The sequence below is a fragment of the Callionymus lyra genome, chromosome 12, assembly GCF_982586985.1.
Source record: "Callionymus lyra chromosome 12, fCalLyr1.hap1.1, whole genome shotgun sequence".
Taxonomy (NCBI): domain Eukaryota; kingdom Metazoa; phylum Chordata; class Actinopteri; order Syngnathiformes; family Callionymidae; genus Callionymus; species Callionymus lyra.
The window spans coordinates 2,057,897-2,077,896 of record NC_141829.1 but is presented as its reverse complement, the minus strand read 5'-3'; the positions used below and the strand labels follow the sequence as shown (position 1 = coordinate 2,077,896).

Here is a 20,000-nt window from a genome sequence, read left to right as displayed (position 1 = left end):
GAGCCTCCCAGGATGTACTGCTCCACGGAGGGCGAGTGGCTCGTTCCCATCGGGAAGTGTCTGTGCAACCCGGGCTACGAGGAGGGAAGCAACACCTGCCAGAGTAAGAGCTTCCTTCGATCAGATGATGTGAGATGATGTGTGTCTGGAGGAACCAAGATTCCTCGTGTCTTCTGACGTGGAAGCAGAGAAGGCGACGCTCGAGATGCTTTTTTCCGAGCTGGTGTGTGATGTCTTCTCCAGACGCGTCACGTCATCAACTGCGGTCGCGTTCGACCCGGAGAACCCACGCTGATAACGGCGAGGGGGCAGGGTGCATGCTGGGAAATGAGCCGGCTTGCGGGCGAGAGAGAGGTCAGCGTCTGGAGATCCTCCGTCTCACCCGCGGACGCTTGTGTTGTTTCGGAGCCAAAGTCCTCCTGGATTTATGATCCACTTCCTGCTCGTTCGTGGAGGCTGAAGAAGTTTCTTCGTCTCAGATCTCATCCAGGAAGTTGTTGATTGTTGTCGGCTTGAAACTGAGGTCACAGGTGTGTGTTCCACTGCTGTGAGGTTCAAAGGTCAACTATTATTGTTGTTGGATTCAAAATGTTGCTTTATTGTTGTGTTTTTTAAACGTCTTGTTGTTGTTGCTCCTGTTGTTGTTGTTGTTTCTGCTTTTGTTGTTGTTGTTGCTCTTGTTGTTGTTGTTTCTGCTTTTGTTGTTGTTGTTGCTCTTGTTGTTGTTGCTCTTGTTGTTGTTGTTGGTGTGCTTGTTGTACTTGTTACTCTTGTTGTTGTTGCTCTTGTTGTTGTTGTTGCTCTTGCTGTTGTTGCTCTTGCTCTTTTTGTTGTTGTTGGTGCGCTTGTTGTTGCGCTTGTTGTTCTTGTTGCTCTTCTTGTTGTTGTTGCGCTTGTTGTTGTTGCTCTTGCTGTTGCTCTTGTTGTTGTTGGTGTGCTTGTTGTTGCTCTTGTTGTTGCTCTTGTTGTTGCGCTTGTTGTTGTTGTTGCGCTTGTTGTTCCTCTTGTTGTTGTTGTTTCTGCTTTTGTTGTTGTTGTTGCTCTTGTTGTTGTTGTTGCTCTTGCTGTTGCTCTTGTTGTTGTTGTTGTTGTTGGTGCGCTTGTTCTTGCTCTTGTTGTTGTTGGTGTGCTTGTTGTTCTTGTTGCTCTTCTTGTTGTTGCTCTTCTTGTTGTTGTTGCGCTTGTTGTTGTTGCTCTTGCTCTTGTTGTTGTTGTTGGTGCGCTTGTTGTTGCTCTTGTTGTTGTTGTTGGTGTGCTTGTTGTTGCTCTTGTTGTTGTTGTTGCTCTTGTTGTTGTTGTTGTTGTTGTTGTCGCGCTTGCTGTTGCTCTTGTTGTTGTTGTTGTTGCGCTTGTTGTTGTTGCTCTTACTGTTGCTCTTGTTGTTGTTGTTGGTGCGCTTGTTGTTGCTCTTGTTGTTGCTCTTGTTGTTGTTGCGCTTGTTGTTGTTGCTCTTGCTCTTGTTGTTGTTGTTGTTGTTGTTGGTGCGCTTGTTGCTGCTCTTGTTGTTGTTGTTGTGTGCTTGTTGTTGCTCTTGTTGTTCTTGTTGTTCTTGCTGTTCTTGTAGCTCTTCTTGTTGTTGCGCTTGTTGTTGTTGCTCTTGCTCTTGTTGTTGTTGTTGTTGTTGGTGCGCTTGTTGCTGCTCTTGTTGTTGTTGTTGTGTGCTTGTTGTTGCTCTTGTTGTTCTTGTTGCTCTTGCTGTTCTTGTAGCTCTTCTTGTTGTTGCGCTTGTTTTTGCTCTTGCTGTTGCTTTTGTTGTTGTTGTTGCTGTTGCTCTTGTTGTTTCTTTTGTTGTTGTTGTTGCTCTTGCTGTTGCTCTTCTTGTTGTTACTCTTGTTGTTGCTTTTGTTGTTGTTGTTGCTCTTGTTGTTGTTGCTCTTGCTGTTGCTCTTCTTGTTGTTACTCTTGTTGTTTCTTTTGTTGTTGTTGTTGCTCTTGTTGTTGTTATTTCTCTTGTTATTGTTGCTCTTGTTGTTGCTCCTGTAGCTTTTGTGGTTGTTGCTCTTGTTGGTGTTGCTTTTTTTGGTTGTTTTTGTTGTATTGAAGTGCTGCAGTTATTTTCTGCAGTAATGTTTCTTCATAATTTGCACTAACACAACTATTTGTTATTGAAACACATGGTGTGTGTTGTGTTTCTGTCACAGGCGACAAAAGAAGTAAACAAATATATGCATCTGATGTTTTTAAAGTGTGTTTAGAAGAAGATAATTAAGAACTTTTTCTGTTTAAACAATTGTTCGAGTCGATGCATTTTTCTGCTCCTTCAACGTGACATTTGTTTGTTTTTGTGTTTCTAAATACGGTTCTGAGAACATGTGGACAACTGTCAGTAACTTCTAGTGACCTCAGTCTCGCTGAGTTCTGCCCTCCAGAGTCTTGACCCGCGATAATTAAAGATCAAAGACAGTTTCCCAGGTCGAGTCCCTGTTGTCGTGGACCAAGATACTTTAGGAAACAGTAGTAGTACTTCATGTTTAATACTTAACTATCTTTACCTTTGAGCTCATGATTATAACTCTGGTATTTTTATTTTACACTTCGGTCATTAAAACAATTGAATGTTGTCAGCGGTTTGTTGATATGTATCACGATACAAGGATTCAATGTATAGTGATAGTGTAGTGACAAGTATATATGTGTAGTATTGTCCAGTACTTGACTCTGGTGTTGTGATAGTGTAGTAACAAGTATATATGTGTAGTATTGTCCAGTACTTGACTCTGGTGTTGTGATAGTGTAGTAACAAGTATATATGTGTAGTATTGTCCAGTACTTGACTCTGGTGTTGTGATAGTGTAGTAACATGTATATATATGTAGTATTGTCCAGTACTTGACTCTGGTGTTGTGATAGTGTAGTAACAAGTATATATGTGTAGTATTGTCCAGTACTTGACACTGGTGTTGTGATAGTGTAGTAACAAGTACATATGTGTAGTATTGTCCAGTACGTGACTCTGGTGTTGTGATAGTGTAGTAACAAGTACATATGTGTAGTATTGTCCAGTACTTGACTCTGGTGTTGTGATAGTGTAGTAACAAGTATATATGTGTAGTATTGTCCAGTACTTGACTCTGGTGTTGTGATAGTGTAGTAACAAGTATATATGTGTAGTATTGTCCAGTACTTGACTCTGGTGTTGTGATAGTGTAGTAACAAGTATATATGTGTAGTATTGTCGAGTTGCTGGACTCACTGTATCCTCTCGTCCTCAGTCATCATTCTCTAGCCAGGATATTGAAGTGTATGGATGTATATATATATCTCTAGTTGACAGTTTAACATGTGAAACAAACGTGTATTTATTGTATATATGTGCAGAAGTTGAGCTAAAGTCTCCAGGGCTCATAAGAAAGTGTCATTGTTCACATTAACGTCCTCCAGGCTTTTACGGCGAGCTCTGCTGGATTGTGTGAATATTTGGACGTGTTTGACAATCTCTTATTAGTTCCTGAGTGCTCTAATGGACTCTAATAAGGTCTTGTGTTACTGCGGGGGGGACAGCTGTGCCAACACCCTCACCCTCTGCTGCCGGCCCGGGCCCCCGGAGCAGAGCCGGCCCTGCAGGCCCGCGGCGTTAACAGATCCACGAGCGCACACTCGTCGCACACTTGGGTCGCACACAAACACACAACGCTCCAGTGAAAGACAAGAAATGGAAGGGACACATTAGGAACCAGGAAGTGTGTGTTCGTGACAGTTCACACCGGGGACAGATGTGTGTCATCATTTTGTCGCTTCGACTATTGTGTAGTGAGCCTGTGTTGTGTAGTGAGCGTGTGTTGTGTAGTGAGCGTGTGTTGTGTAGTGAGCGTGTGTTGTGTAGCTCGAGGCTCTTTTTAGGTATTCAAGCCGAGAGCAAGGATTTAGTAAAGAATTAGACGATAAATACCAGAGATTTGGTTTAGAAAGAGAAATATTTTGTGTGTGTTTGTGTCTGTTAGCATGTGTGTGTGTATGCGTGTGTGGGTGTGTGTATGTATGTCTGTTAGCATGTGTGTGTATGTATACATAAATGTGTGTGTATGTATGTCTGTTAGCATGTGTGTGTATGTATGCATAAAAGTGTGTGTATATCTGTATGTCTGTTAGCATGTGTGTGTGTGTATGTATGTATGAATGTGTGTGTATATCTGTATGTCTGTTGGCATGTGTGTGTGTGTATGCATGTATGAATGTGTGTGTATATCTGTATGTCTCTTAGCATGTGTGTGTGTGTGTATGTATGTATGAATGCGTGTGTATACACAGTACAGTATACATGTGTGTGCATGTGTGTGTCTGACGAGAAGGTGTTGTGTATTTTCACAGACTCTGAGTGTGTATCCATTGTTACTTCACTTCGTCTGCAAGTCTGTGCTTGTGATGCTCAACAGTGCACGTGAAGTCTGGCGTTGGGAATTGGACACTGGGTGTGCGTCGCCTTGATGGGAGTGTGTGTGTCTGTGTGTGTCTGTATGTGTGTGTCTGTGTGTGTCTGTGTGTGTGTGTGGCCAGTAGCTGCGCCGTTGATGTGTCGTCACAAGTTTGTCAGTATTTTGATGTTTCCTCTGGATGTTGTGTCAGTCGCGAGTGTGTGTGTGAGAGTGTGTGTGTGTGTGTGTGTGTGTGTTGAGCGTGTGTGTGTGTGTTGAGTGTGTGTGGATGGACGTGACAGTAATCATCAGATTACTTCATGTTTTGAGAGCGAGCGTCTCCACAGAGTGAACGAGGTTAGATCTAATCTGGATAAGTCGCTCTTTCATCTGTCATTAGAACGGAGCAGGTGATCAACCAGTGCAGCGTCAGATTCCTGCTGTGATCCTGGACCGGCATCGTGTGCGTGTGTGTGTGCGTGTGTGTGCGTGTGTGTGCGTGTGTGTGCGTGTGTGTGTGTGTGTGTGTGTGTGTCCATGTGTGTGTGTTTCATTGTGCAAACGGCAGCAGCTGTTCCTCTGCATACGAGAGCAGGTTTACATTCTTGCCTGATGCACGGACACACAATACCACACTCGCTGAAGTGTAGACGTTAATGCTGCGACACACACTCACACACACACGCACACACATAACTAGTGTGTCACACTCGAGTCTCGTTAAGAAGATCTTTAAATAAATACAAAACTAGATGTTGATCAAATATTGAAAAACGCAGTTTTTCTCATTTTACTGTATTTTTTATTTTTCAACACATTCTTGACAATAACGTGTGAAAACCATGAGCTGCTAAACTGTTCAACATCTAATGTAACTTTTAAAAACTTTTTTTTTTTTTAAAACAAGACATATTTGAGACAATAATGATCAAAAGATCTGAAATTCTATCCATTCTTTTTTATTTCTGTGCAACAAATAACACACGCGGTGATAACGTTCGTGTCACAGTTGGAGATAAAAATGTTTGTGGACTTGCCTGCTTGAGACCCCGGCTCCTGCCGTGATGTCATTTCCTGACTGAGGTCACTTGAAGAAACATTAAAGACTTTGTTCAAACAAAAGTAAAACTGCAGGACAGGCTTGAATCTCAAGTTTAATCAACGGTTTTTTGTACTTAAGGCCAAAAATAACCTTCGTTGAAAAAAGTTACATCATGTTTTTAAAGAAACCATCGTATAAACGTCTTAAATGCAGTTTTACCAGCAGGATTACACTGTGACATGTTTTGTTTTGAAATAATATGTAGTTTTTTTATTTTTAGATATATATTTACTTTAAACTGTCTTGTGTAAATCTTGTTTTAAAACACTTTGAGATTCGTTGACATAATGTAAAGTGCAATAAAAATAAAATCTATTATTATTATTATTAGCATTATTATAAATATAATATAATTATAATATTATTTACATTATAATTAGCATATAAATATTTTTCTGATTCTTGTGGATTTTAAAGAAACAATCACAACATGAATCACTTAAAGTATTTCGTTTTTTGTTTGTATTTATTTATTTATTAACTCTCTTGTTTCTACGTCTTTACTTTGTTTTAAATGTGTTTTAAAACACTTTTAAATTCGTTAACCAAATGTAAAGTGTAATAAAAATAAAATCTATAATTATTATTAAAGTATCAACGTTTAATGTAAAAACAGTTACACAACCGGCACGAGAACAACACACAGAACCTGTGACATCATCATCATCACAGTCCATTTAAGTCTTGCTCAAGGGCTCGTATGTATCACCATATATACATGTCAGAGACACAGTGTGTTGTGTATTGTGTTGTGTCGGTGAAGAGAGTGTGTTACTGTGTTCTCGGGCCAGTGCCGTTGCATCACTCGTGTCACTTCAGATCAGCGTTTCTCTGCTGCAGCCTTTGAGCAAAGCGCTGGATTCCAGCGTGAACCGAGGTCACGGAAGAGAAGGGATTGGAACCCAGCAGTCAGTGTCGCTGTGTGTGTGTGTAGTTCATGTGAGTCTATTTCCACGATTACACACGTGAACACATCACACTTAAGAGAACACAACCCGTTTCCATGTGTGCGTCGGATGTGTGGGTCGGATGTGTGCGTCTCTCGTGTGTGTCCGTTGTGCGTCTCCTGGTGTGAGAAGTCGATCTGCAAGTGTGCGCATTTTGTCGTTTCACCTCCGCTTCACTAATGACTCGTGTGTATCGACAGCTTGTCGTCGAACATTACAGCGAACGGTTGTTTCCTGGAGAGGAAATCTGAGCGAGAAGCCTTGAGTTGTTTCAGGGGGATTGAGACGGACGGCGGCGGGAGAACGAGCGTAACTATGCAACAAACACGTGTCAACAAACACATGTAAACAAACACGTGTCAACAAACAGGTTAAGAAGGAAAAGTGATCGTCGAGGCATTAATGCGATTCAAACATGTTGTTGATAGTTTATAGTTCGAGTCCCGTCGTGAAGTGTTGTTTGGCAAGTTTGAAACATATTTGTGAGGCTTGTTTTCTTGTTTTTCCTTTCACGGTGAAAACTGTCCTTCACGGCTTCACTTCTCCGACCCTTCCTTCAACAAACGCACAACACGACGCCTCGAGTCGTGGCTTCGTCTTCGTTCTGATCGTGTGTCGCAGGAAACCTTTGGTTTGTCGCGAGAGATCGTGAACAACGACATGTTGCCGCGCAACGACATGTTGCCGCGCAACGACATGTTGCCGCGCAACGACATGTTGCCGCGCAACGACATGTTGCCGCGCAACCACATGTTGCCGCGCAACGACATGTTGCCGCGCAACCACATGTTGCCGCGCAACGACATGTTGCCGCACAACCACATGTTGCCGCGCAACCACATGTTGCCGCGCAACCACATGTTGCCGCACAACCACATGTTGCCGCGCAACCACATGTTGCCGCGCAACCACATGTTGCCGCGCAACCACATGTTGCCGCGCAACCACATGTTGCCGCGCAACGACATGTTGCCGCGCAACCACATGTTGCCGCGCAACGACATGTTGCCGCGCAATGACATGTTGCCGCGCAACCACATGTTGCCGCGCAACCACATGTTGCCGCGCAACCACATGTTGCCGCGCAACGACATGTTGCCGCGCAACCACATGTTGCCGCGCAACCACATGTTGCCGCGCAACCACATGTTGCCGCGCAACGACATGTTGCCGCGCAGCCACATGTTGCCGCGCAACCACATGTTGCCGCGCAACGACATGTTGCCGCGCAACCACATGTTGCCGCGCAACCACATGTTGCCGCGCAACCACATGTTGCCGCGCAACCACATGTTGCCGCGCAACGACATGTTGCCGCGCAACGACATGTTGCCGCGCAACCACATGTTGCCGCGCAACCACATGTTGCCGCGCAACCACATGTTGCCGCGCAACCACATGTTGCCGCGCAACCACATGTTGCCGCGCAACCACATGTTGCCGCGCAACGACATGTTGCCGCGCAACGACATGTTGCCGCACAACCACATGTTGCCGCGCAACGACATGTTGCCGCGCAACCACATGTTGCCGCGCAACCACATGTTGCCGCGCAACCACATGTTGCCGCACAACGACATGTTGCCGCGCAACCACATGTTGCCGCGCAACGACATGTTGCCGCACAACCACATGTTGCCGCGCAACGACATGTTGCCGCGCAACCACATGTTGCCGCACAACCACATGTTGCCGCACAACCACATGTTGCCGCACAACCACATGTTGCCGCGCAACGACATGTTGCCGCTCAACCACATGTTGCCGCACAACGACATGTCACTCACACACGACTACTGTACTGTGACACTCGTCTCATGATATTTGTTGATACACTTAAATACTTTGATACCAATTTCATGGGACTATGAATCTTACTGACATCTGTCAACTGTATCCTCTCGTCCTCAGCCATCAATCTTCCTTTAGCTGAGGATGAGGTGACGACTGCTGCCACCTAGAGGCCGGAAGTTAAATTACAACACAATAACAATTGTTGATAACGATCGTTACAGTTGGTGTTGAATATATCTGGAGAATCGGGGGAAAATATATTTATATATTATTATATATTTAAGTTCATCAATATTTTCTCGCAGCTGCTGTAGCATCAGTTTGGTACCGAGGCCTGTGAGGTCCAGTGCTGGAGCCTGATGAGAAAAATGATCTTCAACCTTGAGCGGGAACAGAACCAGAACCTTCTTCTGTGACACAGTCGTGCTGAACTCTCTCGAAATGAAGTTTAATCTTTCAAACGTCGAGTGTTTAAAACGACCAGAAAATGAGATAAAAGCTTGTTTTATGTAAACGTGTTCTTGTGGTCGTTGTCGAGACGAGAAGCTCGGAGTTTCTGGATCATAATCTCTTGACTGTGATCTTCTCTCCGGTTCAACTCTCTCTGGAAGGTTAGAAACTCTCGAGAGCAACCGACTCGACAGTTCGTTCGCTCCTGTGGTCGAGAAGATTCTCCGTGAAGGTTTTCCGCCGGCGATCTCTGACGGAATAATGGGATGTAAAGTGAACTTCTTTCCCAAAGACCTGCTGCTTGAATGAACTTGTTTCTGAGCCTGAAATGAATCACGAGTGTCGCCGAGGAAACCGTCGTCTCCTCCGGAGATGATCCGTGGACGTCATGCTTGATCAGAGCCGGAGATGAAGGTCTTTGTGCTTCACCTTCTCCAGCGTCAGACGAGAGAACGTTTGAAACTTAATCTGCTTTATTCAAATGTTCTTGTTATTTCAGGAATTAATTAATGTGTTTAATCAACTCCGTCATTTCTTTACTTAAGGTTTCATTTATTTTTATTAAATTGAATTTGTTGGTTTTGAAAACATTTAAACATATTTTTACATGAAAAAACATTTTTAAATAGTAATGAATGAAATGTTTAATAATAATTAACACTGATATACTGAACTGAACTGAACTGAACTGAACTGAACTGAACTGAACTGAACTAAGTATGTAAGTAAGTAAGTACGTAAGTAAGTAAATAAGTACGTAAGTAAGTAAATAAGTAAGTAAGTAAGTAAGTAAGTAAATAAGTACGTAAGTAAGTAAATAAGTAAGTAAGTAAGTAAGTAAATAAGTACGTAAGTAAATAAGTAAATAAGTAAGGAAGTAAATAAGTACGTAAGTAAGTAAGTACGTAAGGAAGTAAGTACGTAAGTAAGTAAATAAGTACTTACTTACCTACTTGCATAAGTAAGTAATTTAGTAAATAAGTAAGAAATTAAATAAGCACGTAGTTTAGTAAAAAAGTACGTAATTTAGTAAATAAGTTCATAAGTACATACTTACCTACTTGCATAAGTACGTGAGTACGTAAGTAAGTAAGTACTTGTGCTGATTAGAGCCGTCAGGCCTCAGCGACGAGGCAGGATTGCTGCTACAGACTGAAAGCCAAACACAACAGAGCGTGTCGGACCTGCAGCTGTGTGGACGTTGATGCTCGCCTCGTCCCTCCCTGGCCTGACCTTTGACCTCTCCTGCCGCAGTCAACTCCAGTCGGGTTCAGATCCCAGAACTGGTTCCCAGCTCCGTGTTTTGATGACTTGATAAGAAATATTGAATTAAGATAAAGTTCATGGTTTGGATGTTGTTGTTAATGTTCTGCCAGATCTGGAGGCGACCTTTGACCTCATGCTGGTGAGATTCTATTTTGAGTTTCATGACAGTTTGTCTCTCGTCTCGTTCGTTGACTTTATTTAACTTTAAACATGTTTTATAATGTTTGACGTTCGAATGAAGTTCGTCTTGAACAGGAAGTGAGTTTGATTCTCGTTCTGTTTGTTTTATCTTTATGTTTTGTTATCTTTCTTCATTATCTTGTTCAAATCTACCTTTAAAGTTCATCAAGAACTTGTTTTTGATCAACTTCACGCGAGAACAGAGTCACTTACACTTAAACTTACACTTAAACTTACACTTAAAATGACACTTAAACTTACACTTAAACTTACACTTAGACTTACACTTAAAATTACACTTAAACTTACACTTAAACTTACACTTAAAATTACACTTACACTTAAACTTACACTTAAACTTGCACTTAAACTTGCACTTAAACTTACACTTAAACTTACACTGGGACATGTTCAACCTTTAAAGGTCCTGAGATAGTGTAGATGATGCTGACCTTTGTTACAAATGACACACACTCGTGCTGCTCCATCACTCTTACACACACATGAACGCACACACACACACATGAACGCACACACTCACACACACACACACAACATAAGCATGTTCTTAGCATTTTTAGCATGTTTGTGTTGTTTCCTGACATGGTTGTGTTGTTACCCGACACATGTGTGAGTTGTTACCTGACATGATTGTGTTGTTACACGTGTTACCCAACACATGTTTGTGTTGTTATCCGACACATGTTTGTGTTGTTATCCGACACATGTTTGTGTTGTTACACGTGTTACTCGACACATGTTTGTGTTGTTATCCGACACATGTTTGTGTTGTTACAAGTGTTATCCGACACATGTTTGTGTTGTTATCCGACACATGTTTGTGTTGTTATCAGACACATATTTGTGTTGTTACACGGGTTATCCGACACATGTTTGTGTTGTTACAAGTGTTATCCGACACATGTTGGTGTTGTTACACGTATTATCCGACACATGTTTGTGTTGTTACACGTGTTACTCGACACATGTTTGTGTTGTTATCCGACACATGTTTGTGTTGTTACACGTGTTATCCGACACATGTTTGTGTTGTTATCCGACACATGTTTGTGTTGTTACACGTGTTATCCGACACATGTTTGTGTTGTTATCCGACACATGTTTGTGTTGTTACACGTGTTACTCGACACATGTTTGTGTTGTTATCCGACACATGTTTGTGTTGTTACACGACAGTGCAGATGTAACGTCATGAAACCATTAAATACATTTTAATTTATTTGGACTTGCAAACTCAACCTTTTATATTAGTATCATCCTCTCGCTGACCTTCTCAGTAATGGTGACCTGAACAGTTCCGGTAATGCTTTGCCGCCCAGCCAACACATCTGTGGATGGATATACTGTAGTAACATAGACATAATATATAAACACAATATTGTATCGCTGACAGCTCTTACTCAATACATCAGTGTGTAGAAAGGCATCATGGGAGTTCAGTGTTGTGTTGGCACCATAAGTATTGGGTTGTGTTCATTAGTGTGTGTACTAAGTTCAGTTGTTGTGAAGTTGTTGTCGAAATGAATCACGTTTGTACCAGAGTTACAACAACAGAGCGAACAAAGACCAGGACGTGTGTTGTTCCTGCAGCTTGAACGTATTTCAATATGAAGTACTGTTGAAGTTTCTTAATGAGTGTAAATACAATCTCAGCTCGAATACTGTAATTGTGTCCATGTGGGAAAAGAAAGGAATAAACTCTTCCTTCATCTGACACTTGATCTAATTATGATGTCAGCATCTTGTTAGAGTCTAGTGTGTGTGTGTGTGTGCGTGTGTGTGTGTGTGTGTGTGAGTGTGTGTGTGTGTCTGTGTGTGTGTCTGCGTGTGTGTGCGTGTGTGTGTGAGTGAGTGTGTGTGTGTGTGCGTGAGTGTGTGTGTGTGTGTGAGTGAGTGAGTGTGTGTGTGTGTGCGTGAGTGTGTGTGTGTGTCTGTGTGTGTGTGTGTGTGTGTGTGTGTGTGCGTGAGTGAGTTTGTGTGCTTGAGTGTGTGTGTGTGCGTGTGTGCGTGTTTGCGTGAGTGAGTGTGTGTGCGTGAGTGAGTGTGTGTGTGTGTGCGTGAGTGTGTGTGTGTGTGCGTGAGTGAGTGTGTGTGTGTGCGTGAGTGAGTTTGTGTGTTGGTGTGTGTGTGTGTGTGTGTGTGTGTGTGTGTGTGTGTGTGTGTGTGTGTGTGTGTGTGTGTGTGTGTGTGTGTGTGTGTGTGTGTGTGTGTGTACAGTATGTGTTCCTCCCCATGTGTGCGTCTTCACTCCAGCAACACAAAACTAGTTGTGGCTGCGTCGAGTCCAGAACCTTCCAGAACCTTCCAGAGCTGGTGAGATGTTCTGAAGTATAACGATGCCATCTATCACTCCCTTCATCTTCTCGTCATCCCTTCATCCCTTCATTCCTGCGTCTCCCTGGCCTCATTAATTTGGCCCGGACTATTTACGAGCCTATAAAAACAATAAGGAAGAGAAGAAGGTTTTCCTGGCAGCGCATGGGAACGTCTGATGGACTCGAACCACTTCACTCTCGCTTAATTGCGCTAAATTTACAACATCTGGTTAAACTTGAGATGTTTTCATTCGCACAGTGTGTTTTCTGACATATCACAGCAGGCCTGGCCGACGGTTCAGAACAGAAGTCACCGTGAAACCTGCTCATAATTTCACTCATTAGTTCAGTGTTTCCACCGACATTTATCACCAGAGACTATTTTTATATCAAAGTGGAGCTCCATCAGTGGAGCTTCACACTGACCTTCACTCCAGACCTTCACACTGACCTTCAGACCTTCACACCAGACCTTCAGACCTTCACACTGACCTTCACTCCAGACCTTCACACTGACCTTCAGACCTTCACACCAGACCTTCAGACATTCACACCAGACCTTCAGACCTTCAGACCTTCACACTGACCTTCACTCCAAACCTTCAGACCTTCACACCAGACCTTCACACCAGACCTTCAGACATTCACACCAGACCTTCAGACCTTCAGACCAGACCTGATCATCCAGACCTTCAGAACTTCATACCAGACCTTCACACCGGACCTTCAGACCTTCACACTAGACCTTCACTCCAGACCTTCAGACCTTCACACCAGACCTGATCATCCAGACCTTCAGAACTTCATACCAGACCTTCACACCGGACCTTCAGACCTTCACACTAGACCTTCACTCCAGACCTTCATACCTTCACACCAGACCTGATCATCCAGACCTTCAGACCTTCATACCAGACCTTCACACTGGACCTTCACACCAGACCTGATCATCCAGACCTTCAGACCTTCATACCAGACCTTCACACTGGACCTTCACACTAGACCTTCACTCCAGACCTTCAGACCTTCACACCAGACCTGATCATCCAGACCTTCAGAACTTCATACCAGACCTTCACACCGGACCTTCAGACCTTCAAACTAGACCTTCACTCCAGACCTTCATACCTTCACACCAGACCTGATCATCCAGACCTTCAGACCTTCATACCAGGCCTTCACACTGGACCTTCACACCAGACCTGATCATCCAGACCTTCAGACCAGACCTCAAGACCTCTACACCAGACCTTCAGACCTTCACAGCAGACGTTCACACCAGACCTTCACACCAGACTTTCATATCAGACCTTCAGACCTTCAGACCTTCAGACCTTCAGACCTTCAGACCTTCAGACCTTCACACCAGACCTTCATACCTTCACACCAGACCTTCACGTTTCAGGTCTGAGGAAGTACAAAAATTAATAAATAAAATAAACAGGTAGAATATTGAGGTTGTATGTTGTGTTTGCAGTTTCTCTCTAAGTTACTCTTTAAGAGAGAAAACATTGATTTTAACTATAAATGACCGTAATATTGGTGTGGATTATTTACTGAAGTAGATCTTTAGCTAGTTAGCCAGCATTAACCTGGCGTCAGCCTTTATTTATTAGCCGCGGCTAAAGGCTAACAACACGACCAACATGAAGGCAGGCTGTCAATCAATAATACCATTGAAACAGAGACTTTCACTGTAAAGTTGGTGTATTGTTAGTATCGACCGACTTGTTTGTAGCGGTGTATGATCCACGTGTTTCAGGAGTTTTATTGATACTTTTGAAAATGAGTATCATATCTGGAGGCAACATTTTTTGTCAATTACTTTATTGATTGTCTACACTTGTGTCAACACTGGGCCAGAATATATACTTAGTACAGTATATTGTTGAGCAAAACCATCAAGAAGATGATGAAGTAGATGTATGTGTTGATAGTGTCACGATACAAGGATCTATAGTGATATAAAGTGATTGTGTAGTAACAAGTATATATGTGTAGTATTGTCCAGTACGTGACTCTGGTGTTGTGATAGTGTAGTAACAAGTATATATGTGTAGTATTGTCCAGTACTTGACTCTGGTGTTGTGATAGTGTAGTAACAAGTATATACGTGTAGTATTGTCCAGTACTTGACTCTGGTGTTGTGATAGTGTAGTAACAAGTATATATGTGCAGTATTGTCAAGTACTTGATTATGGTGTTGTGATAGTGTAGTAACAAGTATACATGTGTAGTTTTGTCCAGTACTTGACTCTGGTGTTGTGATAGTGTAGTAACAAGTATATATGTGTAGTATTGTCCAGTACTTGACTCTGGTGTTGTGATAGTGTAGTAACAAGTATATATGTGTAGTATTGTCCAGTACTTGACTCTGGTGTTGTGATAGTGTAATAACGAGTATATATGTGTAATATTGTGTCCAGTACTTAACTACTTTCATTTGTTTTCAAAACAAAATATGTCCAAACATCAGCTTTAGAAGCTGCTGGACTCACTGTATCCTCTTGTCCTCAGTCATCATTCTTCCTTAAGCTGTAGATGAAAGATTAAATACTCTGCTGTTGAAAATGACAGAATGGTGTAAAAAACATATTTCATTCTAACATTTCTATTGTACGTATCTAGTAAAACACTGTGGATGTACATTTGTGTAGTACTTGAGTGTACTACTGCATCATGCAGTGGATTCTTCACGGTGCCGTGGCAGCAGCTCTTGTGAAGCTTCATTAAAGGGTCAATGAGTGCAGACTCTGGTGAACCGTCGGTCGCTGACACCGGAGAATATGAAACACACACCACAGCCTTTTGTGGAGGTTTGAACGTTGGTTGGAGAACAATCTGCTGCGAGCATGTGTGGAGATGAATGTAGGCTCCAGATAATCTGCTGCTGTGTGACTGAGAGAGTCTATCTGTGTGCGGCAGACTCACAACTCTCTGCTGCTTCACATGTTCACATGTTCGCTTACAATTAACAACATTCATGTGTTTAACTTTATTACTGAATTATTGATCTGTCAACGTAAACATCTACGAAGTGATTTGAATTTAAGGAAAATGTAGAAAGAAACAGAAGTTTGTTCATGTATTTGGTGCAGTGTGTAGTATTGTGTAGTACTTGACTCTGGTGTTGTGATAGTGTAGTAACAAGTATATATGTGTAGTATTGTGTAGTACTTGACTCTGGTGTTGTGATAGTGTAGTAACAAGTATATATGTGTAGTATTGTCCAGTACTTGACTCTGGTGTTGTGATAGTGTAGTAACAAGTATATATGTGTAGTATTGTCCAGTACTTGACTCTGGTGTTGTGATAGTGTAGTAACAAGTATATATGTGTAGTATTGTGTAGTAATTGACTCTGGTGTTGTGATAGTGTAGTAACAAGTATATATGTGTAGTATTGTGTAGTACTTGACTCTGGTGTTGTGATAGTGTAGTAACAAGGATATATGTGTAGTATTGTGTAGTACTTGACTCTGGTGTTGTGATAGTGTAGTAACAAGTATATATGTGTAGTATTGTCCAGTACTTGACTCTGGTGTTGTGATAGTGTAGTAACAAGTATATATGTGTAGTATTGTGTAGTACTTGACTCTGGTGTTGTGATAGTGTAGTAACAAGTATATATGTGTAGTATTGTCCAGTACTTGACTCTGGTGTTGTGATAGTGTAGTAACAAGTATATATGTGTAGTATTGTCCAGTACTTGACTCTGGTGTTGTGATAGTGTAGTAACAAGTATCTATGTGTAGTATTGTCCAGTACTTGACTCTGGTGTTGTGATAGTGTAGTAACAAGTATATATGTGTAGTATTGTCCAGTACTTGACTCTGGTGTTGTGATAGTGTAGTAACAAGTATATATGTGTAGTATTGTCCAGTACTTGACTCTGGTGTTGTGATAGTGTAGTAACAAGTATATATGTGTAGTATTGTCCAGTACTTGACTCTGGTGTTGTGATAGTGTAGTAACAAGTATATATGTGTAGTATTGTCCATTACTTGACTCTGGTGTTGTGATAGTGTAGTAACAAGGATATATGTGTAGTATTGTCCAGTAATTGACTCTGGTGTTGTGATAGTGTAGTAACAAGTATATATGTGTAGTATTGATGATTTACTTGAATGAGTAACTTCAATATGAATTAAAACTACAAAAGTTATGTCATAAGAAATAATAATAAACGCATAATAACCTAATAAAATAAGGTCAAAGGTCAGGCACATCAGTCGATAAATATATTTTGGTTTCATGTGAATCGTCCCGAGAAGGTCGTCGTGTCTGCAGAGGTCGAGCTTCAAGGTCACAGGTTACCTTCGTCGACGGATCTGTTAACGTGTGGAAGATAAAAACGCTCGACTCGCCTCCAAACAAACCTGAGTGGACGAACATGTGTGATCCCAGCAGGAGGACATTCTTGGAGTCCCGTGACGTCCACAGGTCACTCATGCAGGTCCACTGTAGAGTATTGTCCCGGGGCTCAGACGCCCTGACGGGCCCCCCGGCCCCCCCGACGCTGACCACCCTGACGGCGCCGTCGCTCGCTCGCCCTCAACACTGTTTGCTTTGGAGCGTCTGAGGAAACATGTTCTCGAGTGAGTGGACGCTGAACCAGGAGTGAAGACGATGGTTTTAAGTCGTGATTCCTTCGTTCATCTCAGACGTTCAACCTTCAGGACGATGATGTTCTTGAATGACATGTGGAGTAACTGCCAATCAAACCTCTAGAACAAAAGTTGCAGTTCACGTGTGTGTGAGTGTGTGTGTGTGTGTGTGTGTGTGTGTGTGTGTGTGTGTGTGTGTGTGTGTGTGTGTGTGTGTGTGTGTGTGTGTGTGTGTGTGTGTGTGTGTGTGGTCGTTTTCTTATTATTACTATAATTTTTAAGCAAATTTTTCTGACGTCCTCTCGTCTCCTCGTCTCCTCGTCCTCTCGTCCTCTCTTCAAGATCGTTGGAGATCGTTCGAGATCGTTCGAGATTGTTAGAGATCGTTCGAGATTGTTAGAGATCGTTCGAGATTGTTAGAGATCGTTCGAGATCGTTCTAGATCGTTTGAGATCGTTCAAGATCGTTCGAGATTGTTAGAGATCGTTCGAGATTGTTAGAGATTGTTAGAGATCGTTCGAGATCGTTCAAGATCGCTTGAGATCGTTCGAGATCGTTCGAGATTGTTAGAGATCGTTCGAGATTGTTAAAGATCGTTCGAGATCGTTCTAGATCGTTTGAGATCGTTCGAGATCGCCCGAGATCGTTCGAGATCGCCCGAGATCGTTCGAGATTGTTAGAGATCGTTTGAGATCGTTCGAGATCGTTCGAGATCGTTCGAGATCGTTCTAGATTGTTAGAGATCGTTCAAGATTGTTAGAGATCGTTCGAGATTGTTAGAGATTGTTAGAGATCGTTCGAGATCGTTCAAGATCGCTTGAGATCGTTCGAGATCGTTCGAGATTGTTAGTGATCGTTCGAGATTGTTAGAGATCGTTCGAGATCGTTCTAGATCGTTTGAGATCGTTCGAGATCGTTCGAGATCGCCCGAGATCGTTCGAGATTGTTAGAGATCGTTCAAGATCGTTCAAGATCCTTTGAGATCGTTCAAGATCGTTCGAGATTGTCAGAGATCGTTCGAGATTATTAGAGATCGTTCGAGATTGTTAGAGATCGTTCAAGATCGTTCAAGATCCTTTGAGATCGTTCAAGATCGTTCGAGATTGTTACAGATCGTTCGAGATCGTTCAAGATCGTTTGAGGTCGTTCAAGATCGTTCGAGATTGTTAGAGATCGTTCGAGATTGTTAGAGATCGTTCGAGATTGTTAGAGATCGTTCGAGATCGTTCAAGATCGTTTGAGATCGTTTGAGATCGTTCAAGATCATTCGAGATCGTTCCAGATCGTTCGAGATCATTCGCGATCATTCGCGATCGCTCAAGATCGTTCGAGATCGTTCGAGATCGTTCGAGATCGTTCGAGATCGTTCGAGATCGTTCGAGATCATTCGAGATCGTTCGAGATGGTTCGAGATGGTTCGAGATCGTTCGAGATGGTTCGAGATGGTTCGAGATCGTTCGAGATGGTTCGAGCTGGTTCGAGATGGTTCGAGATCGTTAGAGATCGTTCGAGATGGTTCGAGATCGTTCGAGATCGTTAGAGATCGTTCGAGATGGTTCGAGATGGTTCCAGATGGTTCCAGATCGTTCCAGATCAGTTCGATAAGTGCGACAAATTGCTGCTTCAGCTCCTGCTGTTGTTCTTGGGACGCGCAGGTGTTGCTCGCACAGGTGCTGCATTGTGTGGCGGCCATGTTGCTACAGGTGCTCCCACTTGACGACCTTAAGAGCGAGACGTTCACGATAATGATCTCCAGCTGCAGCCGCTCCAGTGCTCGTCCACTCAGCAGCTTCAGCAGCTTCAGCAGCTTCAGAGGAGACGTCAGGACAACGTCTCGTTCTTCTTCGTCTCGACTCGAGATCTGGTTCATATCGTAACATCTTCTCCTCCGTTCATCAGTGTTTGTCGTGTGAAGATGTTCATCGTTCCTGGAGGACGAGGCTGATCAACGTGATTAAGTCGCGTCCATCGTTTCGTCTTCATCACCTTCAGCAGAAGAAAGACTCGAGCGTCCAAACATTCCTGGAGATAATTGAGCTTCGTTTTCACCAGGAAACAAACTCTCGTCTCCTCGTCTCCTCGTCTTCTCGTCCTCTCTTCCCCTCGTCTCCTCATCTCCTCGTCTCCTCGTCTCCTCGTCCCCTCGTCTCCTCGTCCCCTCGTCCCCTCGTCTCCTCGTCTCCTCGTCTCCTCGTCTCCTCGTCCCCTCGTCTCCTCGTCCCCTCGTCCCCTGGTCTCCTCGTCTCCTCGTCCCCTCGTCCCCTCGTCCCCTCGTCCCCTCGTCTTCTCGTCTTCTCGTCTCCTCGTCCCCTCGTCCCCTCGTCTCCTTGTCTCCTCGTCCCCTCGTCCCCTCGTCTTCTCGTCCCCTCGTCTCCTCGTCTCCTCGTCTTCTCGTCTCCTCTTCTCCTCGTCTCCTCGTCTTCTCGTCTCCTCGTCTCCTTGTCTCCTCTTCTCCTCGTTTCCTCGTCCTCTCGTCCTCTCGTCTCCTCGTCTCCTCGTCTTCTCGTCTCCTCTTCTCCTTGTCTCCTCGTCTCCTCGTCTCCTCGTCCTCTCGTCCTCTCGTCTCCTCGTCTCCTCGTCTCCTCGTCCTCTCGTCCTCTCGTCCTCTCGTCTCCTCGTCTGCTCGTCTCCTCGTCTCCTCGTCCTCTCGTCCTCTCGTCTCCTCGTCTCCTCGTCTCCTTGTCTCCTCGTCACCTCGTCACCTCGTCCCCTCGTCCCCTCGTCTTCTCGTCTTCTCGTCTCCTCGTCCCCTCGTCCCCTCGTCCTCTCGTCTCCTCGTCTCCTCGTCTCCTCGTCTTCTCGTCTTCTTGTCCCCTGGTCCCCTGGTCTCCTGGTCTCCTCGTCCCCTCATCCCCTCGTCCCCTCGTCTCCTCGTCTCCTCGTCTTCTCGTCCCCTCGTCCCCTCGTCTCCTCGTCTTCTCGTCCCCTCGTCCCCTCGTCCCCTCGTCTCCTCATGCCCTCGTGCCC

At 43.6% G+C, this 20,000-nt stretch overlaps 1 protein-coding gene across 2 annotated transcripts in view; it reads left to right on the top strand.

Annotated features, from left to right (window-relative positions):
• epha3 (eph receptor A3) overlaps positions 1-20,000 on the top strand; it is a 105,739-nt gene that overhangs the window by 20,899 nt on the left and 64,840 nt on the right. For both annotated transcript variants that reach the window (XM_087803625.1, XM_087803626.1), the window contains exon 3: positions 1-103. This exon is cut by the window's left edge and continues 558 nt beyond it. In XM_087803625.1, the coding sequence (XP_087659751.1) occupies positions 1-103 (103 nt within the window). The remainder of the gene's footprint in view (positions 104-20,000) is intronic.